The following is a 26,336-nucleotide window of genomic DNA, read 5'->3' on the forward strand; positions in this document are numbered from 1 at the left end:
CTGTCCTTCCTTCCTCCTTTCCTTGGTCTTGAGGTTAGGGGCCAGGTGTGGGGTTGGAACACCTGCTGGGCCTCTGGCTCCTCTTCTTGCGGAACTCGAATTCATCCACGGTCCACACGGCCCCCTTCTCACTCTCCACCCGCACAAAGCATTTGTGTAGGCTCAGGTTGTGGCGGATGGCATTCTGTGGAAGGAAGGCCGGCCAGGCCAGGGGCAGGGGAGATGGGTAGGCAACCATCCTCCAAGGTCAGCACTACTCACCAAAAACCGGCCTCCTGCCCCTTTCCAGCATGCCTGCAAGCCCAGCCTCAGGCCCTCCCACTCCTGAACTTGGTGCAGCACCACGGTGGCATTTGAGGCCCTCCCAGCCACCGCCACCCCAAAGGAGCTCACCTTCCAGGTGGCGGGGTGGTTTCTGAAGAAGGCAAACATGCGTGTGAACCAGTGGTAGATCTCGTTGAGGGTCCGCTGCTTCTCGGGAGCCTCCAGGATGGCCTGGGGGTAAGGGGGTGTGGGGGTAAGGGAGCCACTCCCTCATAGCTGGGCTGAGGGTGGCAGTGTCTGACATGGGTAGAACTGTGGGAGCTTGATTTGTTTGGATTTAGGAATGGGTTTAAGGGTCAGAGATGATGGCTGCAGTGAGGTTCTGGGTCAGGATGTCAGGATGGGGCTAGGGATAGGTAGGGGAATGTGTGATGTTGTGTAGGGATTAGGTGTGGGCCTAGGATGAAGGTCTAGGCAGGCCCTGATGAAAGTTCTGGGAAGGCATTAGGGAGATTCAGATGAAGGGGTTGGGATGGGGTGAGGACAAGGGTCAGACAGGTGTCACAAGGAAGTGGTTAGAGGCAGGGTCCAGCTGGGGGATATGTGGGCACATTGGGATATGTGAGGACTGGGGAAGGAGTTAGGATAATATCTGGGGTGGGTTTAGGGCCAGGGGCAAAGATCAGGTTGGTTTGGGGGCTATTTTACAGGTCCTGGAGGGGGTTAAGTATGGGGTTGAGATGGGCATAAGGGAAGGGGTGGGTCAAGGGCCTGAATCTGGCCTGGGTAGTGGTTAGGTTTGGGCTCGGGGCAGGTCTGGGGTGAAGCCAGCGTGGGGGTCGCATCTGAGACATGGGTTTGTTCGTGCAGGAGCCTGTACTGGGGGCACTCAAGAGGAAGGCTGGGACTGTGGGAGGCTTGTCCCCACCCCGTTTCTTTTCCTTCTCCATGGTCTGTGCTGCCTGCTTACCCAGCGGATGAGGGTGGCGTAGGTGAAAGGTGGCCGCATGTCGTGGAACTTGAAGTAATCCATGTTGTGGAAGAACTCTGTAGGAATGGGGGAGAGTCAGGTCCCATTCCGGGGCTCCTCGCCCCCTCTCCCATCCTCCAGTCTACAAGCAGAGTCTACGCAGCTAAAATCCTAAAATCCCTTGCTAACAGCACCAGGCTTCACCATCACAGTTCTTGTGCTGAGCACCGGACATCAAATGTATCATTTACTGTTTGTACCACTCCCACCTCAATGGGCCTTATTGTTTCCAAAGTTTAAAGGAAGTGGAGTATGCACACAAAGGGATGTAACTGGCCACGTGGCAGAGCCAGGATGACACTCAAGGGCCCTGATCCCTGATAAGCTCCTGGCCCCGGGCCTTGTGGGTAGTAGGGGATTCGTGAGCTTGGGAGAAGGGAAAAGGAGAGTCCCTGGGAGTTGCTTAGCTAGTTCCCTCCCTTCTGATGACCAAATGGAGTAGCTGAAGCCCAGAATGAGGGCTTCTCTCCCAGTCCCCAGGAGAGATGGGGCTAGAAATTAGAAACCATAGTGGGGGGCTTGCAGGCCTCGGAAATGCTGAGAGACAGCTTTTGTAAGCAGTTGTGTTTTCCCAAAGGCTGGGTGGCAGTGCTGGGGAAGAGCACTATTGGGGCTCCTGTCTCCCACCCAGTGCCAGTCAGGGGCATTAGGGGTTCAAGGGGCACCAAGTATGGCATGGGACATCCTTGCCTGGGAATGTGCTATTTCCATGGCTGCCCCAGAGGTGCCTCCGCACAGCAAACAGGCCGTCAGGGGCCTCCTGGGGGCTGGGCCAGGCTGGGCCAGTGGCGGCTGGGGTGCCAGTGGCCACGATGCAGCAGGAGCCCTTGTCGGATGACGCCTGCAGGAGGAGGGAGAGGCTGGTGATTCAGAGCCTTAAACTTTCCACTTGATTTTAAATAAGTGTTTTTTAAAAGCAAGGGAGCTGTCTTCTCAATTCGTCTGGTGTGGAATCCCATGAAGCAGTGTGAGCTGTATTTATTAGAGTGTGCGTGTGGACCCGTGTGTGTGTGTGTGTGTGTGTGTGTGTGTGTAGAACACCAAAGCTGGGGCCTCGAGCTGGGGTTGAATCAAGCTTCTCTTCTCCCCAACTGTGACCTGTGATCTTAGGGATGATGGTAATACCTATTGAGGATTAAATCAATATGCTCTAGCAACGTTCTCAGAAACGGTGCCTGGCACCCGGGGCCTACTTCATGGGTGTGTGACCTGTTTAATCACATAGATCCCTGCACTTTGTTTACTCCTCTGTGGTTATCATCTTGAAATCTGAGCCCCGTGTTGTTATCTTGCACTGGACCCTGCGAGTTACATAGCCAATCCTGCCAGTAGCACAGGGTCTGTATTCAGTCAGTGTCTGGCTATTTGCTGTTGCTTTGAAAACTCAAGAGCATGATGTTTTGGGATCTTAGGGTCAGAGGCTTTGTAGTTGGAGGGAACAGATTTCCAGATCTGGGAATGTTTGGAGCTGGGGACAGGGGCCCAGATGTCCTGGGGCCTGGGTGCAAGGACAAGTCCCCATTCCCCACCCCCCAAGCAGTCTGTGCTGCCTACAGGCCTGGCGTGGCTCACCGTGGATGGAGCTTTGGTCAGAGCCATCTTCCCAGCCAGGTGGGCCTGCATAGCACCCAGCTTCTCCTTCTCCAGCACCAGCTGTGAGGATGGGCACAAAGTGAGGCCTCACCTTGGCCATTCCCCACCACACCTTTTTGCTCAGGTTCCCTGGGAGTGCTCCACCCCCTCCCTTTATGCCAGCCCCCATCCTGGGTGAACTTGGCTCCTGGCACAGGGTGGACATAAGGCTTGCCCATCATTGCCCAACCACCCCTCCCCTACATCACCTGCTGTTCCAAAGACTGCACCACTTCCCTCTGGAGGAGACACTGTGCCCTGCCCTTCTCATCCAGGAGATGGTCCGCCTGGCAGTGCCTGGGTCGGGAGGAGATTCCATGTGGGTGACCATGGTGGACCTGGCTTCCTGGCTCAAATATTCCAAGTGAGGAGGGCCAGACACTCTGGGAGTTCTCTCTTCAGAGTCTCAGCCTCCCTCCCCTCTCTATACCTCAGTCTTCCTCTTATACCTGCTATTCCTTCAACACACGCTACTTGGCACCTCCTGGTGCCAGGCCTGAGCTCACCAGCTGATCCTGGCCAGGGTGCTGGAGATGATGTTGGAAGGCTGCTAAACTGAGAGCAGGCCAGGTAGGTGAGGGCAGGAGGGGCACCCCAGGTGGAGGGGACAGCCTGTGTAAAGGCCTGGTCGTGAAGAAGACAGGGTGCAGAGTCGCCACTGATAGTTGGGTTTGGTTGGAGAAGGGGTATGTGCGTGTGTGATGGGGCTGAGGGAGGCAGCAACAGCCACTGTGAGAATCTAGGACTTTAGGGATCAATAAAATCAGGCTGGTGTGTTGGTATCGGGTAGCAGGGCAAAGCAGTTAGGAGTGTGGTTTCTGGAGCCTGGAGCCTTCTGCCTGGGTTCAAACCACAGCTCTGTCACTTAGGAACTGGGTGATCTTGATCAAGACACTTAACTTTTTTTGGCCTCAGTTTCTGTATCTGTAAAATGGAGGTAAATAATAGTATGTACCTCTATTATGATGCCCCATTACACAGATGAGGAAACCAAGGCCCAGAGAAGCTAAGTAACTTGCCCAAGGTCACAAAGCCAGTGAGTGATAGAGCTGGGATTTGAACCTACAGTCTCAGCCTTTGCCTTTTGCCTCTTCGCTACCTATGAGGCCTGAGCTGAGACCTGTACCACAGGCCTCCTCCTACAAACTGGGGGCCCTCCCGGACAGGATAGGGCCTGGGTCACTCACTTGAGGAAATCCTCTGGCTCCTCGAAGACCTTCTCACATCCAGGCCACTTGCAGACACCATTTGCCAGCAGTGAATAGGAGCCCTGGGGCACGGTTGAAAGGGTGCTGGGGGAACAGAGGGTGTTCAGGGGAGGGAATGCCAGGGCAGGGGTCCTTCCCAGCCTTGTCCACTGACCTGTCTTTCCGGGGTGTGCTGGGGCTTGGGAAGGTGCAGAGCAGTGCCGGCTCCCTGGACACCCATTCCAGGCTGGCCACGTTGATTCCTGTAGGTCAGGACAGGGCACCTTTGGGGACTGAGAGCTCAGCCCACAGAGACTCTCATTTTGAGCTTCCCACCCTCCTGAGCTTCGCAGGCCCTGACTCCCAATGGGTTCTGTTGTCCCTCACGTCCAAGGCTTCTGGTGGAGCCGCTCAGAGACTGCCATTTGCAAGTGCTGACATTTTGACTATGCAAAGATCTGCAGTTCCATGATTCTGACATTCTGCGTCTTTAAGGTTCTGAGCCTGACATTTTTTTGGAGGTTGGAGTTTCCAATATGATAAGGCCTGATACCTCTGCCCTCCTGAGGGCTACCATTCAGCAGCCTACACTGCTGACGTTCAAGGACTTGGGGGCTCAGGTTCTGTAGAGCCGTGGGGTGGGGTGTTACCAGGTGGCAGGCCGGGCCGGGCCTTGAGGGAGAAGACACCAGTGGCAGCAGTGGGTGGTGGGAGGCTGATCATAGCTGGGCTGTCCAGTGGGCGCACCTGCAGCACAGGGGTCCGAGCGTGGGTATCCACCGTTGAGAGCTGGGGGCACATATGGGCTGTGGTTTAGCCTGCCCCCACCCAGTTCTCCTCCCTGCTCCCTCCTCCCTGCCCAGTCCGGGTCAGTACCTGGTGCATGAAGTGTGGCCTGTCCTGGAGGAGTGCCTGCAAGTGGGGCGAGGGGCCCAGCCGTGTCCCAGAGGGTGCCACCATGACTAGGGGCACTGTAGGCAGCTGGGGGCGGGGGGGAGAGAAGGCAGGCAGGTGAGATGTCATCCTTCTTCTCATTGGCCTACATGTCTAATTCACACGCTCCTCACCACAAGCCTACATGGCAGGGACTCTGACCATCCCCTTTGCACATACGAGGAAACTGAGGCTCAGGGAGAGTGAATGACTTTTTCAAGATCAAGCAGCTAATAAGTGGCAGAGCTGGCCTCAATCCTATCGCCTCAACTCTTTGGGCTCCAGCCCTCCCCTCTGTCGCATGGGGATGGGGTCACATGGCCATGCCTGTGGGACCATGATAGGATCTCCTCTCCTGAGACAAGGATTGGGAGGTTGGGGAGAGCCTCGAATCTCTGAGACCTGCTAACTGGGGACTTTCTTGGCCCTGTGACATCTGCATAAGTCACAGACTTGCCTGGGACCCAGAAAACCACTTCCTGTGCCCCAGCTGGGCCCCCCGCCCAGTGCCACAGTAAAGGTCGGCACCTGTAGGCCCAGGTACCCCACCCTGCCTGCCCCATTCTGGGCCCTGGGCCTCACCTGCAGCTGTGATGGTGGCATGGGGTTCAAAGAGGAGGAGGCATGGGCCCCGCCTCGGAGGTCCCGGCCCTGGAAGGTTGCCCCTGGGCCCTTGGCCCCCAGCGGGTCTGAAGTCTTGGGTCCAGCCCTCCAGCTGGGTGAGGCTCCTGGGGATGGGCCAAGTGCCAAGGAAGGGGCCGAGGGCTTGGCTGGCCTGGGGTTGGGCATTGGGTCCTTGTCCGAGGGCAGGCTGTGGGGACATATGGGGAAGGAGTTACACATGTCCCTTGTGGGGTGTGTGTGTGTGAACCGCTCAACCACCTGAACCACGTGGGCACCTCCGTTGGTCAGAGCAGGCATTGGCTGGGGCATGTCCCCAAAGGCTCCCCAGCTGAACCCCAGCACCGGTCACGTGTACGTGTGGCACACACCACACACACATTGGTGTCAGGAACACAGGTATGTGTGTGTCTCCACACATGCCCCGTGTGCAGATGTGCACTGGTCCAGCACTCGGCTTGCCTGTGCATGCTGGCACAGCCATGGTGGCGATATGTCCTCCACAAGGGAGGTGGGGGATTTGGGGTGGTTTGTGGGGCCTCAGCCAGGGCAGGTCTCAGCTTTTTCCCCCAACCATTTGAGGCTTGTCTCCAGGCCTCAGCCACCTGGGCCTCTCTGCACTCTGCACAGGCCACGTGACCTTTGCTGATCCTGCTGGGACTGGTCCATGACTCTCCTGGTGGCATTATTTTATCCCAGTGACCTGGCATACACAAAAGTGGAGGGGGGCATGGACTCAAGATCCCTCTGGCTGCTGTGAGAGGGACAGACTCTAGGAAGGTGAAAACAGGAGTACTGGTGAGGAGGTTCCTGTGATAATCCAAGCAAGTGACAGCTGGGGCACAGACCAGGGTGGTGGCAGTGGAGATGGCAAGAAGTAGGTGGATTTTGAGTGTTTTGAAGGTGGAGTCAGGAGAATTTGCTGGCAGCTTGGATGTGGTGGGGGGTGGTGATAAAGGGAGGGTCAAGGTGACCTCCAGGTATTTGCCTGAGCAGCTGGAAGGACAGAGCGGACATCACCTGAGATAGGGACAATGGGGACAGCAAGGTTGGGGGTGATGACACCAGGTGTGGATAGACACAAAGGGTCTGGTGTTAGACATGCCAGTGGAAACACTGAGCGGCAGCTGAGTACAGGAGTCTGGGGCCCAGGCAGGGGCGGGGTCTGATCATCTCTGGGCTCTTGCCCCGAACGGAGCTGACATGGCAGGTGCCAGAGAGGAGAGACCGGCTCTCTTGAGCCAAGGCCTGTGGGAGCATCTTGACTCAGCCCCCACCAGAGTTTATCCCAACTCTGCTGTCCAAGCCTGCACTCATGCTATATGCCCTGCCTGGAAAGTCTGCTCTTCCTCCGTATGCCCTATCTGAACCCTATCCAGAAAGTCCTCCATAATGGCTCCAGGCACCTTTGCTGAGCCCCAGAACCTTACACTCTGCAACAGGCAGGGCTTCAGTTTCTCGGAATTCCAGTATAAGAGGAAGCCAGAGCTGGAAGGGACTGCCGAGTCCAGCCTCCGTTTTACTGAAGGGGACACCCAGGTGCAGCGTTTCACAGTCCCATGGCAACTTGAGAGCTCCATATATTTCTCCAGAAAGTGTGCATGTGTGCACATTTCACAAGGCCCCTGATGTGGGGCTGTGTGTGTGTGTGTGAGAGAGAGAGAGAGAGAGAGAGAGTCCCCACCCCGCAGCACTGGGTTAGGCACACAGCTGCCGATAGTAGCCTAGGCCAGCACAAGGAGGGTTTAAGGGAACAGTCGCTCCTTCCTTTCTTTACTGTGAGCTCACAGGGGTTGACAGAGCTCTAGTGCAGAGGGAGGTTGGAGGTGAGAAACCAGGTACTAAATTCTTAGGCTCTCGGGGTTAGAACATTACTGAGTGAGAATCAAGAGCCTGGGTCTACGGAGGCTCAGAACTCAGTGACCATGAGGAGGTGAACAAATGCATGAGGGCAGAGATTGAGGTGATGCTTCTAGAAGCCAAGGCATGTCAAAGACTGCCAAGAATCCACCAGTAGCTAGGAGAGCGGCATGGACAGATTCTCCCTCGCAGCGTCAGAAGGAACCAACCCTACCTGCACCTTGATCTCGGACTCCTGGCCTCCAGAACTGTGAGACAATAAATTTCTGTTGTTTAAGCCCCCTGGTTTGTGGTAATTTGTTACAGAAAACTGAGTAAACGAATACCGATTTTTGGTCAGTTTATAGATGGTTTCTACCACTCTGGCCTGGCCCACATCGCTGGCCTGTGGTCACTTCTGAAGCTGCCTGGACACTTGGCTGGGGCTTATAAGAAATCTCCTCCCCAAACACATCTGGAATGGCCAGACTCAGGGAAGCATCAATACATTCTCAGAAAGGGGACATAGATAGGGTCTGTCTGGTGGTGGGGAACCTGGAGGGCCGGGCTGGGCAGCCGGCTTCCTGCATCGTCTGTTGGGGCGTCCCTTTCTGACTGTTTCTCAGAAGCTGCATGGAGGATGTTTCTGGGACACAGAGTGTGTTTTCATATCGGGGTCTGCATCTGGGCCCTGTTGTCACTTCCCCAGATTTTCCGCCATTGACGTCATGGCGGCCGGATGCACTGGGCTTCATCGGCACCAAGGAGGAAGAGAAGGGGGCAGATACCCCACCCCACGGGTTTCGTTCCGAGAATTGGCTGGCCCATCCTGCAGCTGGCTTGGCCCAGGTGGGGGTGATGTGGGTGCTTGCGGATGTGGTGAGTGACGTCCATCTGGCCACCATGACAAGCCCTGGGCCCTGTAGACCTGGCCCTTCTTGGGCCATGGAGAGGCCCAAGGTTTGATACTTGGGGAGTACCGTGTAGAGCCTACAGGTATTGGGACCCTGGGGATCTTCAAATGGTACTATGCCAGAATCACAGAACCTCAGAATCACTATACTTCAGAATCACAGAACATCATTTCTTAGGTTCAAAGGATCTCAGAATCTCAAACCCACTCTATGGGGTTCAGGGGTCCAACCTCTCAATACGGGAAGGCTAATGTCAATGGTGTCCAAACTCACTAGAACTCCCTGAAGGACAGGAAGGTCACTACTTCATAGGGTCTCTGGCTTACCAGGCTTGGAATTGTAGCAAGTCTCCTCTTAGCCTCCCTCCTAAGTTCTGTGAAGGCAGGAGGGTCAGAATCATCTCCTCTCCTTCCCCCAGCCTGGGGCTGGGCTATGCCACTAACTAGCTATAACTCTCCTCAGGCTCATATGTAAAGTGGGACAGTAATAGTACCCCTCTTCTAAAGTTAATGCACATGAAATGCTTAACAAAATGTCAGCTCGGTAAATGAACACGTACAGGGCCTCAGTCTCCCTGTCCATTCTGGGATGATGTTCCCACACTCATAGCCATTCCATGAGGGATAGGGAAGGAGGCAGGGAGGTAGAAGCCAGCGTGCCTTCAGCTAGGGCCTGCCTCATGGCATGGAGCAGGAAAAGCCTCGGCCTTTGCCAGTAGAGAGCCCACTGCCAGGCTCTATGGAGGGGCTCCAGGATGGAAGTTACTCGGGACATGGCTAAGCTCTATTCATAGCCAGACACAGATACATTGACTGACTTATGTCCCTCCAGTATCACCACCCTCTGGCCAAAAGGCCTCTGAACCCATGGGACTATGGGACCCCACCCAGACTAGCTCTTGTGAGGCTGGGCCCTACACTGGCCCATGTGGCCACAGAGCCTCCTGCCTGAGTAAGGGCCCAAGTCATGAGAAGGCAGAAGGAGGAATGGCAGCAGCTGGCGGGCAGCTCAGGTCTCCCTCCTCCCCTCATGGGTGCTGAGAAGTAAACTGAGGCCCATGGTGGGGGCAGACAGAACCAGGGTCCCACTGAGAATCCCATGGTCTGAGCTTGGGTCTCAACTTTGCCTCTGCTTCTCTGTGAGGCCTTGGGAGAAGCCCTCCTGCCCATCTCTGGGCCTCAATTTGCCCCTTTGTACACTGGGTGGGGAGAGGCATGGAGTAGATGAGGGCCAGGGCCCTTCTACTTTGTGTCTGGGTGAGTTGTTCACCTGTCTGCAGGGCATCAAGTTGACAACTGCCCCTCTATCCAGGGGACTGAGAGACAAGGATACATAGAGACAGAAACAGAAAGAGACAGACAGATAGACATAGGGGAACAGAAAGACCCAGAGAACAAGAGATACAGAGAGATGGGAGAAACATGAGGTGGGACAGAGATAAACAGAGAGTGTGAGATGCTGAGAGAAAGGAGACAGAGTGACAGAGATGGGGGAGGGGAACTCATAGGAGCAGAAAGTCATAGAAGTACACACAAAAAGGGAGACAGAAAATGAGAGAAACAAAAAGGGCAAGAGACAGAAACAACAGCACATAGAGATGGAGAGAGACAGAGAGAGAGAGAGAGAGAGACAGAGACAGAGACAGAGACAGAGACAAAGACAGAGAGGGATGCCCCAGATAAGAACAGTTACTGTTAGCTGGTTTTTGGCTGGAGGAACTGAGGCTGCATCAAATAACAAGGAATAAGGAAGGGCAAGATGCTGGGGACCTATGGCCAGGGAATATATTGTACTGCAAAGTAACAATCAGCAAATCAGGATGGCCCAGGTATAAGAACAGACACTGAGGAACAGAACAAAATGGGAAGCTCAATCACAGACCAATGTCTAGAGGGAATCGAGTTTGTGATGAATGTGGCATTTCAAACTGGGAGACAGGGGAGAATATATTGTTTAACAAGTGTTTCTGGGACAATTAAGGGGAAAATAAAGTTATTCAATGAATAATCAGTCCATTTTCCCACCAATTCCTCTCTGCCCAGTTTGAAATGTCATGATCATGGACCCTGCAATAAAATCCAGATCTATTAAAGAGATAAACGATAATATCTAACGCTGCCTTTGGGTTTACTGAATGCCAGACTCTATGCTAAGCACTTAACATGGTTAAGATATTTAATCCTTATAACAACTCTTTGAGGTAGGTACTACTAGAATCATCACAGTACATATGAGGAAATGAAGGTACAGACAAGTTAAATGCCTAGCTAAAAATCACACAGATGACTTGGTGTGAGGCTGGGTTTGTCCCAGACAGTCTGGCTCCAGTACCCACACTCTTAACCTCCACAGCAAATGGAAAAAATGAAGCCATAAAAGAGACTAGAAGCCAACACAGGCGAACATTTATCTCATTTTCAAGGACTTTCTAAGCACAAAACCAGAGACAGTAACCACAGAAGAAAAGAGTAACCCATTTGACTATATAAAAACATCATAGCATCACAAAACTCCATAAACAAATATAAAAGTGATAAATTGGGGGAAAATATTTGCTACATATGTATGGCTATTGGAAGGTTAATATCCTTTCTAAATAAAAAGCTGTGACAAATCAATAAGAAAAAATGATGAACACTCTATTAGGACTAAGGATATGACCAGATGACTTAAGAAAAAGTACGAATGATCAACAGTATAAGTAATCAAAGAATGCAAATTTCAACAATGTGGTAATATTTTTTCTTACCTGTTATGCTGAGAAAGGACTTAAAAATGATAATACCCACCCAGGGGCTAGCTCGAGCACAAGGAGCATAAAACAGGACAACCTTTTGGAAGAACAATTTGCAGAGAGGGTCAGAAACCTTAAAAACACACACACGTCTTGCCCTGGCAACTCCATTTTCACGAATCCAAGGAACTAATCAGGGATGATTCTGGGGAAAATCTAGAAATAACCTGAACGTCTAATAATTGGCACTTGGTCAATTCATGGTTCATACCAATGTGAGGACAGTCTTGACAGCCATGAAAGATCGTCTGTTGGAACAATTTTTAGTGATCTACAAAAATGCTCCTATTCTTTGAATAAAGCAGGAACAATACCAACAGAGAGAGTGGTTCTAACTTGGTTTAAAAAAAAAAATACTAACAGTGAAGAGTCAGCACTTGCTAAGCCTGCAGAGATGAGCTTGCCCCAGCCCTGAACGACTGCTTGGTTCCTGGACATGGACTCTGGACACACACACACACACACACACACACACAGAGTCCTGGGGTAGGACCACAGAGCTAAACCACGGTTGCCAGTGACTCAAAGTGCCCCCCAGGAGGGTCTTTCATGCCATGCAAGCACAAGTTCAATGAAATGCTCAGCCTGACCTGACAGCTCACAACCCTTCTTCGATCGGGGCAAACAAAACTGATGCTCACTCTTGTAAAATGTAAATGTCTTCATCAACGTTACTCAATACACTATTATTAAGCACCAACAGTCCAAAGCTCTGTGCTGGATGGTGGGTGGGAAGGCAGGTGGGGGAGGCTAGACAAGAGAGCAGGAGAGACAGTGGGAGATAGACGGACAGAGACAGGGAAGCTGGGCAGAGCCAGAGAAAGACAGAGTGGTGGAGAGTCTGAGTACCTGGGAAAAAGACAGAAAGAGAGGGGCAGAGCAACATGGAAAGAGGGAGACAGGACCAGCAGACAGAGAGGGATGGGAGCTATCAGGAGTCAAGAGACAAAGAGGAGGGAGAGGTGTAGTTGAAATTTTCAGTTACACCTGGGCAGTGTTTCAGGTTGTTCAAGGCTCGGGAATTCATAAAGACGGGCAGTTGGCATATTTTAAAAGTCCTGCCCATCTATATATCAGTTTATTTATCTTTGCCTCTGCCCACACATTGATTAAGTACTTTACCTATCAGTCTTCTGGCATTGATTATTACTATTATTATTGTCAAAAATATCTTACCTGACTGGAACCACAGTAGTTGTGTGCGTCTTGACGGTACCGGAGGGCCCCTGCCTGCACCGCGCCCCCCCCCCCCGCCAGTGCCTACCTCTGTGCCATCTCTTTCACTGGACCCGCATCTGATGGGGGAGAGCAGGGACACTCACCTTCTTGAAGTGGACTCACAGAAAAGGATCAGCCAGGCTTGTGGGAAACTGTCGCATATCAAAAACAACTTTGCTTTTATACCGAGAAGAAAAACCACGGTGTGGAAGCCACAGACCTCTCTCTTCTAATAATCCAATTTTTTTTTCGATGAGTATGTGTGCTGATAATCACAGGGTGGGGGGGGTTCTCATAGTTTTTTTCTCTCTCTTGCTCTCTCTCTCTCTCACTCACTCTGTTTCTCCTCTTCTTGATTATGAGACTTAAACGGAAATTTTGAAATTTTGGGTTTTTTCTTTGCCCTTTACGAGTCATCTGAAAATATGATTTCTTCCCCTCACCACAGAGGTGAGAGGTATCAATGAGATAACAGGGCTCATGAGAAACCACAGTTTTTTAAACAAAAGTGTGTAGAGTTAGAAAAAAAAAAAAAACAAGGGAAAAAAAACTCAAATAAATCACAGAGGCGTCCCAAGCAGGTAGAGACATCACTCTGTGTGTGTGATGGAACGGGAAACACCAGGGAAAGAAACTGAATAGGACTGGGTTTCCAGAAGCTTTGCTTTGCTCTATGCCTCAGTTTCTCCTTAGGGAGAATTGATACGGTCAGCACTGCTCTTACTGCCCAGGGAGGGGGAGCTCTGCATCCCGTCTTCCCAGAGGGTGAGGGGCATGGAAGTTATTTCACGGAGAAAAATGCAGGGAGTCCGTCTCTACCCCCCACCACCACAATTCACAGAATCTAAGAATCTGAGAAGCACTGGCTCCTAGAATCCACTTAGCATCACTGAGTAAGGAAAGGGAGAAAAGTCTTGCCTCATCATGTCATAGAGCCTGAGAACTCAGACCTGGAGGGTATCCTACAGGGAAGGTCCTGACAAGGCCCCTGGTGTTAATGCATCCATTCTCATGATGGCCAGAGGCCCCCTGGGACTCCAATCCCCTCATAGTCAGGGATACCATGACCTGATGCTTCTGAGGTCCTCAGCCTTTGCAATTTTCTACTTCGACAAATCCCAGCTTCCAAGGTTTTAGGATTCTAGATTACCGCCATCATCCCCATAGCTGACATTGATCTCCAGTTTTCCAGGTGCCAGACATAGTGCTGAATGATTCTCACAAATGATCACATTCAGTCCTCACTGCAGCCTGTTGCGGTCCATCTTGTCATCACAGCCATCCTACAGATGGGGAAAACGGAGGTGCCGAGTAGTTGAGCAACTTGCCTGAGATGACAGAGCTGGCAAGTGGGGGCTCTGCCTTCTTAAGGTGCCGGGCTTAAAAATCCCCAGGTTTCCTTGAGCCCAAAAGTCTTGGGTTTTAAATTCTAGGATGCAGTGACAGGGAAGTTCTGAGATTTGGAGATTCTTCTGTGGGCTTGAAGCTTGTGAGGTTTTATGGTTGTCCAAGTATTGGTAGCTGCATTTCCTTACTTCAGCAGTGACCCCCTCTAACCAATGGTTAACAGGGGAGACCAGGCTCCAGGGGCTTCTACTGATAGGCTGTGGCTGAGGATCCCAGCCCCCAGTTCCTCAGCGCCCTGCATGGCTCAGGGTTCTGTCATCCAATGTCTACTCCGACTCCTCTGCAAGACTGGCTTCGGGCCTGGGGAAGAGAAATTGGAAATGGCTTTTTATTCACATGATACAAACCCAGGGGCCAAGAACCACTCCTTTGCCCCTTCACCTTTTTTCTTCCCCTTACCACCTCCCAAGTCCTGAAAAAAAGGAGAGCCTCTTTCCTTAACTCAGACTCACCTTTCTGGAAAAGTCTAGAGGGGGCCTGATGGCCTGGCTTTGTGAAGATAAGAAAAAAAAAAAAGGTGAATAGAAAAAAAAAAGACCTAAAAAAATCAGCCAACAACAACAATTAAAAAAAATAAGAAACCAACCCTCCCTACCATTAGTTCAAAACAAGACTTTCACTGGTTGAGGCTTCTGAGTTGGTGGGACACATCTGAAGCCCAAAGATGGCCTGTGTGCGCAAGGCAGCCAGGGGAGGCACCAAAGTGGAATGAGGTTCTCAGATTGGAGGCCTGCAGGGACCTCATGTACGGCAGGGGCTTAACAGGTGTGGCATGTGGTTGTGAGCAAGAGGGTGTGAGGAGCTTGTTCATCAGGAAGGAGTCCTGGGGAGCTGACTTTAGGGATGTTACCAAAGCTAATGACCCCTTGCTCCTCATGGACTTGGGTCTCAACATTCTTTATACTCCCTGTATAACTAACTGTAAACTAGACCAGTTCTAGAGGTCAAGGCCTCATTCCTTGCCCCAGGACCTGTCCCCTCTTGAGAGAGGAGGCTGGTTTTCTTTTACAGGGTCAGAGGTGTGGGCTGCATCCTTCTTATACCCTCCCTAGGCCATCTCTCCCTTATTGTCACTCACTCCATGAGATGAGTGGCCAGAGAAGTAGGGGGATAGCTGAATGAGGATGGTGGCCTAGAGTACCAGGAGGCCACTTGAGTGGGGCCTGGTGTGTCGGTGGGGTGATGCTACTGCTGCAGAGAGCCAGGACCCTTGCAGAGTGAGGGCTGGGGGGGTCAGCTGGGCAGAGAGGGGCAGGCAGAAGTCACCACCTCCTCTTTGTACTGGACTACATCCTCTTGTGTGGAAGACTTTAAAAAAATTTTTTTTCAGAGAGAGTGAGTAAGTGAGTAGGGGAGAGGGGCAGAGGGAGAGAGAGAGAGAGGATCTTAAGCAGGCACACTCAGCACAGAGCCCAATCTGGAGCTCAATCCCACGACCCTGGGATTGTGACCTGAGCCTAAATCAAGAGTCAGACGCTCAACTGACTGAGCCACCCAGGTGCCCCTTGTGTGGAAGGCTTCTGGGGGAGAGTACACAGGATTACACAGGCACATCCATGAAAGTCCTCAGAGAAGGGGAGGCCTTTGACAAAGACTTGAAGGAGGTGAGGGATGGAGCCATGTAGACATCTAAGTGACTCCAGAGGAAACAGCCAGCTCAAAGGCCCTGAGGTGGGAGTGTGTGATTTTCTCGACGTCTAGGAAGGTGGTCAGTGTGGTTAGAGTGGTGTGAGCAAGAGGAAGATGGGTTGGAGGTGAGGTCAGAGAGGGGACTTCGGGGTTAGACCATGCAGGACCTTGTAGCTCGTGGTAAGGATTTTGGCTTTTACTCTGAGTAAGGAGGAAGCCACAGGAGGGTTGTGAGTACAGGAGAGACATGAACTGCTTTAGGATTTAACAGGATCTCTGACTGCTGAGTGTAGAACAGACTGTAGGAGTGAAGGTGGAAGCAGAGGCACCAGAGACGAGGAGACTACTGTAATAGTCCAGTGACTGATGATGGTGCTGGCAGTGGAGAGGGTGGATCTGGGAAATATTTTGAATGGAGGGCTGACAGAATTTGTTGAAGGGCAAGAGTCCTGGGGTCAGTCTAGGACACAGATAATACCCTAACAAGAAGTCAGGAAAAAAAAATTCTATCTTGTGTAAGCCCCTATTCTTTTGTGATTGTTTTCCTGTTACTTGCGACTGAACATATTCCTTCCTGATCCATGACCTCACCCTGGACACTGAGACTTGAGAAAGGGAGGTGACTAGGGGGGTAATAACCTTCTCCTTCCTAGGGATGCTGTAAGTCAGAACCTTGCATACAGTAGGTGTTCAGAAAACCCTCCCAGGATGGAGGGGGAAAGTATGAATGGCCATGCTCAGTGGGCAAAAGCTACATTTCAGTTTAAGGCAGGACCTTAAAGGGAGAGAGAAAGGATGAGGAAGCAGAAGGAGCAGTGCTTGTGGAAGAGGGAACAGCAGAGCAGAGATGGGGGACAGAAAGAGGGAAGTGAGTCCACTTTGGGGTGTGGAGTGCGAGACAAGAAAGACGGGACTTTGGTTTGTGATTACATTAGTTGATGTCTGCCAACATGTCCAACAACCAACTCCTGGTGGCATGCAGTCAGGCTCAGTGTTTTGCTGAGCTCAAGTTAGAAAAAGCTCATTTTCCAGAAAAGGTCAACTTCTCATTTGGCCATTCATTCAACAATGGTGCCAAGTCCTGGAGAATGCTGAGGGTGACAATCAAGGACATTCTTGGCTAGTGGCACTGCTCAAACAAAGGTTTCATGGTGGGCAGGGAAGACCCAGTAACTGTGACAGCCGAGTCCGTTTTGCTTTCTTAAACCTCACACTACGGAGCAGTCTAGGGGATTCATAGCCCTGGGTAATGAGAAGTCACGAAGGGCTAAGGAGAAGGTAAATCCAACCACAAGACGAACGCTCTCCCTAATGGCTGCGTGCATTCTACGGATCTGTGGCCCAAGCACCCTACAGCCCAGACCGTCTACGCACCGTCCCCTCGTCTGGCCTCCTTATTATTGGCTGTTCATCCCCTCCTTCACACAACCTACAATATCCCGGTTGGCTCTGCTCTTTCTCGTCCCGCCTCCGAGTCCTGCGGTCCCGCTACGCTTTCTAGCCTTGGCATTGGTTTATTTCATGCTAGCACCGCCCTTTGAGGCCTTAACTGCCTTCAGTCTGGCTCTCTCATTGGCTATCCGCCATCAATATCTCCCTGGCTCCCGCCTCCATGGTCCACTTCCATTGGGCCTGCCTCTCCAGTCCCGCCTCCGAGGCCGCTCTAACACCGCCCTTTGGTCTCTTTCTAGCCTTTGCATTAGCTAGTTCAGCCCTGTCATCGCCTCCTGAAGGTATAGTGCAAGCTCACAAGACTCCCCATTGGCTCGCTGTAGCTATTATCTTATCGTCATCTCCTTTACGCAACAGGCGCATGGCTCCCCATTGGCTATTTGCAGTTTCTGTCTTCGCGTCCCATCGCCTACGCAACTAAGGGATTTCCTACTTTTCGGGCCTCTCCATTTGCTCCCCATTGCCCCCATCGCCTGTAATCATTCCATTTTCCCCGTCGCCCACATGCCGCTCCCGCTCCCCCACTACCTCTCCTACTTTTGCTCTTTTCATCCCGGGCCTCGCACCACACCTATTTAGCGTCCCCCTCCATTGATTCCCCGACCATCCCGCCTCCTGCACCGCCCACTCTCGGGCATTCTCATTGGCTGCGTGCTTCTCCTGCACTTGAGTCACCGCTACGTCATCCTGGCGCGGCTCCCCATTGGCTCTCTGCTATACCTGTCTCCATCTCACCGCCTACGCCCCCCGTGAGCCGTAACCCCCCCGCGCTGGCCTTCCCATTGGCTGCCCGCCCCTCCAGGCCCTGCCCCCGCCGGTCCCGCCACCCGTGCCGTCGGTGCCGCCGCCGCCGCCGATATGGCGCGCCCGGCCCCTGTGGAGCCCCCGCTGCGGCATCCCGCGCCCCCCTCGCCGGCTGCGGGTGAGCCCCGCACCTCAGTTGAGGCAGCGGTGGCCCCGCGGAGAGTGCTGTTCGCCGACGAGGCCCTGGGGCTGCCGCTGGCGCAGCTGCGCCGCTACCGGCCGTGGGGCGGGCCCGGGGCGGGCAAGATGGCGGCGGCGGCCGGGCAAGATGGCGACGGCGGCGGGGCTGACGAGGACGACGATGGCGAGGATGGGGATGAAGGGGAGGAGGAAGAGGAAGCTTGCCCTGAGCCCTCGCCGCTGTGCCCCGTCCCCGCTGGCGGGGGTTTTTACCTGGTGCCCACATTTTCGCTGCCGCCTGCGCCGGGCCGTCTGGAGCGCTTGGGGCGCGTCATGGTGGAGCTGGAGGCGCTGCTGCCGCCTCCTGGAGCGGTCCCCGGGGGTGCCGGGGTGTGGGTGCCTGGGGGACGCCCGCCGGTGCTGCGCGGGTTGGTACGCGTGCTGAACCGCTCCTTCGAGAAGGCGGTGCACGTGCGGGCCTCACACGACGGCTGGGCTTCCTTCTGCGACCATCCAGCGCGCTACGTCCCGCGCAGCCCACCGGGGGCAGGAGCGGGAGGACCAGGAGCAGGAGATCCCATCCTGGATCCCGGCCTGGGCCTGGGCTTGGGCCCTGGCCAGGCGTCCGCCTCCTCGCCCGACGATGGCGGCCGCACTGACCGCTTTGCCTTCCAGCTGCCCTTTGCTGAGGGCGCGGGCGATGGGGCGCGCCTGGACTTCGTGGTGCGCTATGAGACCCCCGAGGGCACTTTCTGGGCCAACAACCACGGCCGCAACTACACAGTCCTGCTCCGGATCGCACCCGCTCCCACACCCACTGATGCTGAAGGGCTGCCCCAGCAGCAGCAGCTGCAGCAGCTGGAGCCACAGCCCGAGTGCCAGGGTCCCGTGGAGGCTGAGGCCAGGCAGCTGAAGAGCTGCATGAAGCCGGTGAGGCGCAGGTAATGTCTGCCAGCGCCACCTCCGCCAACACAAGGCTGTGTCTGGGATGGAGAACGAGCATCCTGACCCAGGAACCCTGCAGGCCTGCTCTCCAGGACAGGGAGGAGGGCGCATTCAGTCAGTTAGTCAAAGAGCAATAGAGGCCAAACATATGCTAGGCTCTGTTTTAATTACTGGGGTTTCATTCATTCATTTATTGAATTCCACTGTAAAGCCCTGAACAAGACAGACCTCTTCCCTGCCCTCAAGGATCATACAGGCTCCTATTGGAGACGGTTTGAAGAAAAACAGGCCAGCAGATAAGATACGTAGGGATAAGATTAGTTGCTGAGAGGAAAGTGAAAAAAGGGGATAGTTTGGAGGGAATAGCTGCTTTAGAGTGTTCAGGGAAGGCCTTTAAGGAGGTGAGTCTTTGATGATCATAAGAGTCCTGCACAGATATGGAGTGGAGGGGAGAAAGTTTGTAGAAAAGGGAACAGGTAAAGCTTTTCCAAGGAGTTGCCATTTCAACTGAGTCCTGAATGATAAAAGAGGAGTGGTTGTGCACACATATGGGAGCAAGGGTGTTCCCAGGCAGAGGGAACAGTGAGTACAAAGGTCCTGAGTGAGAGTGAGCTTGGTGTGAATGATGAGCAGTGTGTGGGAGTGGACAGAACTTCAGTGACATGGTAGTGTGGACCAAGGGCCTTGCCAGTGCGGACAGGGAATCTGATCCCCATTTGACAGAGCAGCAAACCAGGGACCCAGAGGGAGAAACTGGTTGAGGAAGTGATGGCGCCTGGCTTTTCCAATTCTACCACCACTGACCTTGAAGCCTGTGCATCTCTTTACTGTTAAGTTCTAATCTAGTGTAAGGCCTCCTGGAGGATTGAGGGGCTGAGTCCATGCTCTCCCAGGGAGGCAGTGGCTCTGGCAGAGGCAGAACCAGGTGGGCCTGGACTTGAAGCTCTCCTCCTTCGTTTTTGCCTGTGGCCATTCAGAGCCTGGGAGAAGGAACCAGTTAATCCCAGGAGGCCCTGATAGGAGACTAGGTTTTCTCAGTCAAACTAAGAGTTCTTTGAGGGTATCAGCTAGGCCTGATTCTTTGTGGGGGGGGGTCACCTATGTCTAGCCTGGGGTAAGTAGTCTCTGTGCACCTGTGGGAAGTGCATACATTTCCCTGCTTCTGGGAGGACTGGAAATGGGGATGGGAAAATGCGTTTGGGACCTTGTATATGCTTGATCAGAAGCCTCTGGTTGTAGCAAGATGTTTGTGGTCCTGGCAAGGCCTTAGGCTGTGAGTGAGTGGTTCAGAAAGGTCCAGCTTGGGGCTGGTGGGCGGATGTGTCTGGGTATGCGAGCAAGCAGGCAAGCACCCACTTACTGACCTGTGAACTCCATAGTAAGCTGAGACTTAGTTTAAAGGGGGCAGGCAGCATGCCTTTCCTTACAGTGTTAAGAGAGTGGATTCTGACATCAGAGTGCTTCGGTTCAAATTGCAGCCCTGCCATCTATTGGCATTGTGAGCTTGGCTAACTCATTTGACTGCACTGTACCTCAATACCCTCATCTGGAAAACAGATAATTATAACCCCTACTTCACAGGAAATGAGTAAAAGCCCCCGGAACCGAACATGGCTCATAGTTGTGCCAGAAAGTGTTAGCTAGTGTTTATATTTGTATTTAGGGAATCACACGTACAGTTCTTTGGATACCCCTCCCAAATGCTGCTCTGCCTATCACCTGCTGTGTGGCCTTGCCTCAGTTTCTTCATCTGTAAGCCTCAGTTTTCTTATCTGCTAAACGGGAATGACAGTCACTTTGGTTGGATTGGATGCAGTGAACATGGGCAAGGTACTGAAGTGCGGTGGTAGCTGTGAAAGATAACAGTGTCCAGCATTTACTGATCTCTGAGCTGAGAGCTTCAAGTCTGTTCCCTCCTGAGCCCTGCTGTGCATGCTGTGTGGTATAGGTGCTATGATTATGCACGTTTAAGAAAGGAGACTGAGGTAGCTCAGGGAGGTGAGCCAGCTTGCTCAAGTCCACTCAGCTAGTGAGTGACAGGACCAGGGAGGACATGCTAGGGGCATTTTTTTCCTACTCTGGAAGGTCTGACCAGGTTCAGGGAAAATTCTGCATTTCACTCCCAGTGTTCCCAGCAGGTCATGCTTTCCTTTTAACTGTTCTCTTTGTCCCTGCCTCTGTCTCTGTCTCTCTTTCTCTCTTTGTCTCTCTCTTTGCTTTTTTGAGGCATACCTATACAAGGCATGCTGCTCTTAAGTGTAGGGTTCAGTGGATTTTTACGTATGTATGTTCTTGTGTAGAGATCACCCAGATCAAGGTTTTGAGTGGTTCCAGTGCCCCAGAATCATCTTCATTTCTATCATTTCCTAAGTTGTCTTCCCAGGTAGCTGTCATGGGAGCCCTGTCTGTAAGATGCAGCAGTTTGGGTAACAGTTTGGTCATCTTAGAGTGTAAGAGGAAGAGAACAGAGAAATCAAAAGCTCACAGGGCCAAGGTGGGTGGGGAGGGTGTTTTTCTTTTAAAATAACATGGGTGGTTTTAAGGAGAAATTGAAGCAGCCCGTTCAGACAATTGTTTTGGTATCTGGCCCCAGGTCTGTGGTTCCTAACATGACTTGTGATATTATTTTAAGTGGGCAGATGGCTTTTGGATAGCTTCTTTATCTTTTGATCTCAGCTCTTGCAAAGGGGAGGTTGCTGCTCATTGCAAGATCAGCGGTAAGATTTTCTTTGTAGGTCGGTGGCTTCCTTGGCGAGTACATTTCAACTTATCATTTTAAAAGCCGTGTGCTTCTGGTGACTTGGAGCGCTGTTGAAGAACAGCTGCCCCCTGCGACCCAGCCCTCTTGGGAAATGGTAGCTGGTAGCCGATCTCAGGGGATAGGCTTAACCTGCAGGCGCCCCACAGTAGAGAGCTCCTAGTTCAGAAGTGTTGGCTACAGGCCCACTGTGTGGTGTGCACCAGGCACAGGGCAAGTCTTGGGTAGCCACTGGGATACAGCTCAGAAACCAAAATGGCCACATTCTCTGGATCGCTGGACCAGGCTTTTGATAACCCTTCTGCTTGGAGATGATCCATCAACAAGCATTTGTTGAGGGCCTACTATGTGCTGGGCACAGTGCTAGGTTCAATCGGGGAAAAAGCTGCAGACTGACGCTAAGATGTCAAAGGGTTTAATGGTAGAACTGGGTGGGAGAGGCAGGTACCGAGGGCTTGTATGAGTCTTGGTGGAGCCGCTGCTCTGTATTGGGCATTTTGCCGAGGGTTTGCATGCACAGTCCTCATCTAATCCTTTCAAAACATTCCCTGGGAGAGAGACTGTTTTTACCCCTCTTTCCTGGATGAGCAAACTGAGGCTCCCAGAGTCCAGAGTCTTAGGGCTGGGTCAGGAGGAGTCCTCCTAGTCTGCCTTGGCTTAGTACCCTTAGGGGTGTCCTATTCCTCTTAAAAATAAAGACCAAGAAAGCTTTAGCATGACCTTCAAGAACCCCCTGCCCTGTCCCGCAGTCTGGCCCACACCACTACTAGTCTCACACTGTCCTCTGCCTTCTGAGGTCCTGTCACTGCGGTCTTAACAAGGTACCTTACCCCTTCCTGCCTCAGGGCCTTTGCCCTTGCCGTTTCCATCACCAGGAATGTTGGTCCTGTGCTCCTTGTAGTCTCCTCATTTTGATACTTCAGTTCTAAGAGTACTTCCTCTGGGAAGCCTGTACATCCCAACATCTTCAGGCCCCAAAGTTGTCATAGCACAGACAGCCAAATAGGCAAGTCCAGCTGGAGAATGTCAGTCACATGGCAGAACAGCTGTATGTTGCCACCAATTTAGGATCATTTCCTACCCTGCCTGGCAGTCCTATTATATTTTTCTGATCCACTCTTGTCTCCACCTTGATGTGACTCAAATGTTCTTTACCTTCAGAATTTACTTCCTGCTTCAAGAAACAGAATGAGGTCATAAGAATGGAACTCCCCACAACTTGCAGCCCCCAAAGCCTGCAAACTAAGTTCCCTCCCTTGTGTTACAGGGGAGGAGGGTACCATTTTCCTCCCTTCAGGCCAGTTCCCCGACTTGTGCCCTGGCTTCTGTTTTCTGCCACTTGCTCCAGAACCTGACCCTTTCCCGGCAGCTTTTCACCGCCCTCCTCACTGATCCTCTATTTCAGCCTTTGTACATGCCAGTATGTCTACTGTCTTAAAAACTTGTCCTTTGACCCCACCCCTGACCCTGCTACTCCCGGCCAGCACCTAATCACCTCCCTCCCCTTCATTGCTGACCCTCCTCTAAAGAGTTGCCTATGCTCTCCTCCATTTGCTTCAGCCCCCCCACATCTACCAGATTCCATAGGTGGTTTTTGACTTTCTTCTTGAAGTGGTTGAGCACTCCTACTTAAAACACTGTCTTCCTTTGCCTTGGGACCACGCTCTGCTGCTTTTCCTCTTAACTTTCTGGCCCTTCTCCTTGCTCTTTCCTTCAGCCTCACATAGCCAAACTCCATGTCTCCACTTGGCTGACGTCCCAAAGATGCCTCCCTTGTTTGAGACTGAATCCATCACCTCCCCAATGGTGTTCCTGAGTGGCCTCTCCCCTACCCATCCCTTGCTTATCTTCCTTCTACGCATCCTAAGCCCATCCTGACCCTGGAGTCTAGGCCAGGGCCCTTTGTTCTAGGGCTTTCTTCCTTTCCTGAAGGCACTGACCTCAGTTTGTAGTTAGACCTTCATTAGGGGATTACTGGATGACCCTCTCTGCCCTTTTAGACTGTAAGCTCCGTGAGGGGTAGGGACATGGTCTGCTTTTGTTCACCACTGTATTCCTGCAGGGCCTGCCACAGTGCCTGGCACTTAAAGGTGCTCAATAAATGTTTGTTGAAAGAATGAGTGTGAGTTATTTTTTTAAATGTCTTCCTCTACATGAAATTGTAAGCTTCCTAGTTGAGTGTGCTCACCATTGTGTCTCCAGGGTCTGTCACTGGGCTGATGTGCAGTGAGACCTCAAATGATTTTTAGGTCCCCCGTTGCTAAATGGATGGGGACCCAACTTGCTATCTGAGTTCGTAGTCTTAGGGGAAACCAGAACAATTACAGTTGAAACAGGACAGGCCAAGGGCCATCTTAGTTGTTTGGAAAGTGAGGGTTTAGTGAGAAAGTGATCATCTTTGACTCCACAGGAAATTGGTAGGCCATCATGGTTAAGGAAGTGGACTGAGGCCACACACTATAGAAGTGGAGGAGCCGGGATTTGAGCTAGGGCGGTCCCGCTCTAGTTCTCCAGTTCTTAACTGCTGTACCAGGCCGGGTGGTGCGTCTTACCAGCCGGGCATTGCTGGGCAAGTTGCTTTCCTTTTCAGAGCCTCAGTTTCCCTTGGTGGAAATTTGGAGGGGATTACTGTTTGTTAGCACTTCATAGGCAATTTCCCACTATTTTCTCAATCCACCCAGCAGCCCTCTGAGGTAGGTATTACCATTATACCTTCTTCGCAGATGAGGAAACTGAGGTATAGAGAGGTTATATAACTTGCTCCAGGTCACACAGCTGGTAGGTGGCAGAGCTGAGGCTATTCAAAATTACATGTCTTGACTCCTTACTGAGATGGGAAATCCATTTCCTGGGTTCCAACAAATATTAAAGAAAAAGAACTAGCATAGGAAATAATCAGTGTGCATCACAACATGTAGTGAAGGTAAGTGTTGTTTCATTCAAAGAACAACTGTTTTTCAGTTCTGTGTAAGTATGTATATTCACACATGTATGGGTGTTGCTGGGTTACGATGTAAAATGTATTTATTGTTGTGGGTCACGGCCAAATGAATAAAGTCATTACTGTAAAAGAAGCTCATAGCACAGATAAACTGCTCTCCCTCCACCCTGCTGGATGGGCTGTTAAGTCCCAGGGTTGACACCAGCACACAGTGTGGCTGGGGAAGGCAGAGCGGTGCCCCAAATAATATGGTGGCTTTCACAGCTGCTCCAAACCCTGTTCTTTTCAGAAAGCAGATGGCTTGGAACCGGAATTCCAAGTATCGGGGGGTAGGTTTCTGAAGCCACCCGACCCCTGGAGAGTCAGCGTTCTCTTCTAGTTGACTGCATGGGAGCTGGGGTCTGCTGACTTTCCCTCTGGGTGTCAGCACATGACCCACTTTGGGCTGGCCAAGTTCTTTGAAAACCGCGTTGGGGTGCTCACAGAGGACTCGGGGCGGTGCTGGCAGAGATGTGACTGCTCATTGAAAGTCTGCTTTGCTCCTCTCCTTTGGGGGTTGTCAGCCCTCTCTTGCTCTCTGCCTCTGGCAATGCACTTTTTTTTGGTTGTGTCTCTGCTGGCCCAGGCTGGGGCCAATGGCACCTCTTTCTGAAATCTCACCTTCTGGTCCCCCTGGGTGGCATCTGAGGTGAGTGGTCACCGAGTTTCCTGACTGCAGGAGGAATTTTCACCCCCAGGAGACTGGCATGCAGGCCCGGCGTGGCCCCTTCTAGGCTGTGCTGTCTTGACTAGTTCTCGAGAACACCCAAAGGATGCATCCCAAGGGGTTCCCAGGCCTTTCCCTGGCCCGCTACTGCCCACTGCCCTTGAGCAGATACCACGTGGCATTTGTGGGGCTAGTGCCAAAAGAGCAGGTTTCCTTCTCGAAAATTAGCAAGCACCCTGGAGGTACAGTTTTGTTCTTAATCTCCTCCCTCCCCATTTTTCTGAGAAGCCCTCTTCTCTGTTACTGATCAATGAGTCAGTACACACTTGTACTCCATTTCTCTTACTATCCTCCTTTTGATTAAAGTCATAGCTGCCCCTGAATGTTTACTGTGAAAGACAGTTCAAAGATATTTAGTTTCTTTTTTTTTTTTTTTTGTTTCAGCCCACAGTTTCAAACACTGTCTTCAAAATGGAGCCCTTTTTGGATTGTTATCAGCGTGGTGTGTAGTTAGTGGGTGTAGAGATACGGTTCCTTGAGCCTCAGTTTCCGCATTTGTAAAAAGGGAAGGGTGTTGCTTTGAAGGATAGATGTGATGGTTTTCAAATGACTTGGTGTATCAATGAAAAGGGCCCACGTTGGAGGAGATGAACAATAAAAGCTTGTGCCTTCTGCTTTCATGTCTCTGACTTCAGAGGTAGGGAGAGTGACCTATGTACTTCTGCTGACTTGGTGCATCTTGGGATCGGCTGAATTGCTTGACCTGATTTTTGGATGTTCCCCCTCTTCTCACGCTCCTCAGCTGCGGAAGAGATGCTCTGGGGGCTGAGGGATTTGTTTTGTATTTGTTTTTCTTCTCTCTCTTCTCCCTTCAACTGAACTGTGGAGTTCTTTCTTTTCCTCCTGCTTTTCTCTCTCACATACATCTAGGACGCCGGAGTGGTATTTAGAAGCCTGGTTGCTGTGCATGTCAGCACTGGGCCAGATGACAGGGGACAGCTTGCCTGGTCCTGCCCCTGGGAGGGAGAGCTGACCTTCTGTGTGTCTGTGGGTCTTCTTGAAGAGGCTTGCTTTAGAAGATCCTAGGAAGATGACATTTTATCTAATGGAGGACGACGCCAGCAAGTCAGTAGAAATTGTGT

General features: G+C 52.1%; 2 protein-coding genes across 5 annotated transcripts in view; one reads left to right on the forward strand and one right to left on the reverse strand.

Moving 5' to 3' along the window:
• Positions 1-18,224, reverse strand: FOXP3 (forkhead box P3). Of its 4 annotated transcripts, none has more exons than XM_045472777.1 (13): positions 18,118-18,224; positions 13,501-14,139; positions 5,629-5,857; positions 4,990-5,094; positions 4,764-4,860; positions 4,289-4,376; positions 4,114-4,218; positions 3,136-3,223; positions 2,867-2,947; positions 1,985-2,135; positions 1,235-1,311; positions 394-495; positions 1-184 (listed from the first exon to the last, which is right to left on the reverse strand). In XM_045472777.1, exons 3-13 carry the CDS (start codon positions 5,833-5,835, stop codon positions 35-37), a joined length of 1,251 nt encoding a protein of 416 aa, XP_045328733.1. In that variant the 5' UTR covers positions 5,836-5,857; positions 13,501-14,139; positions 18,118-18,224; the 3' UTR covers positions 1-34. The 4 variants fall into 4 exon arrangements, with proteins under 4 accessions (XP_045328733.1, XP_045328731.1, XP_045328734.1 ...); XM_045472775.1 differs by having other exon boundaries at positions 4,764-4,902; XM_045472778.1 differs by lacking the exon at positions 4,114-4,218 and having other exon boundaries at positions 4,764-4,902.
• Positions 17,724-26,336, forward strand: part of PPP1R3F (protein phosphatase 1 regulatory subunit 3F) — a 16,259-nt gene continuing 7,646 nt past the window's right edge. The window contains exon 1 of the mRNA XM_045472772.1: positions 17,724-18,785. Within this exon, the coding sequence (XP_045328728.1) occupies positions 17,779-18,785 (1,007 nt within the window). The 5' untranslated portion in view covers positions 17,724-17,778. The remainder of the gene's footprint in view (positions 18,786-26,336) is intronic.

Source organism: Leopardus geoffroyi, chromosome X (assembly GCF_018350155.1).
Source record: "Leopardus geoffroyi isolate Oge1 chromosome X, O.geoffroyi_Oge1_pat1.0, whole genome shotgun sequence".
NCBI classification, from domain to species: Eukaryota; Metazoa; Chordata; class Mammalia; order Carnivora; family Felidae; genus Leopardus; species Leopardus geoffroyi.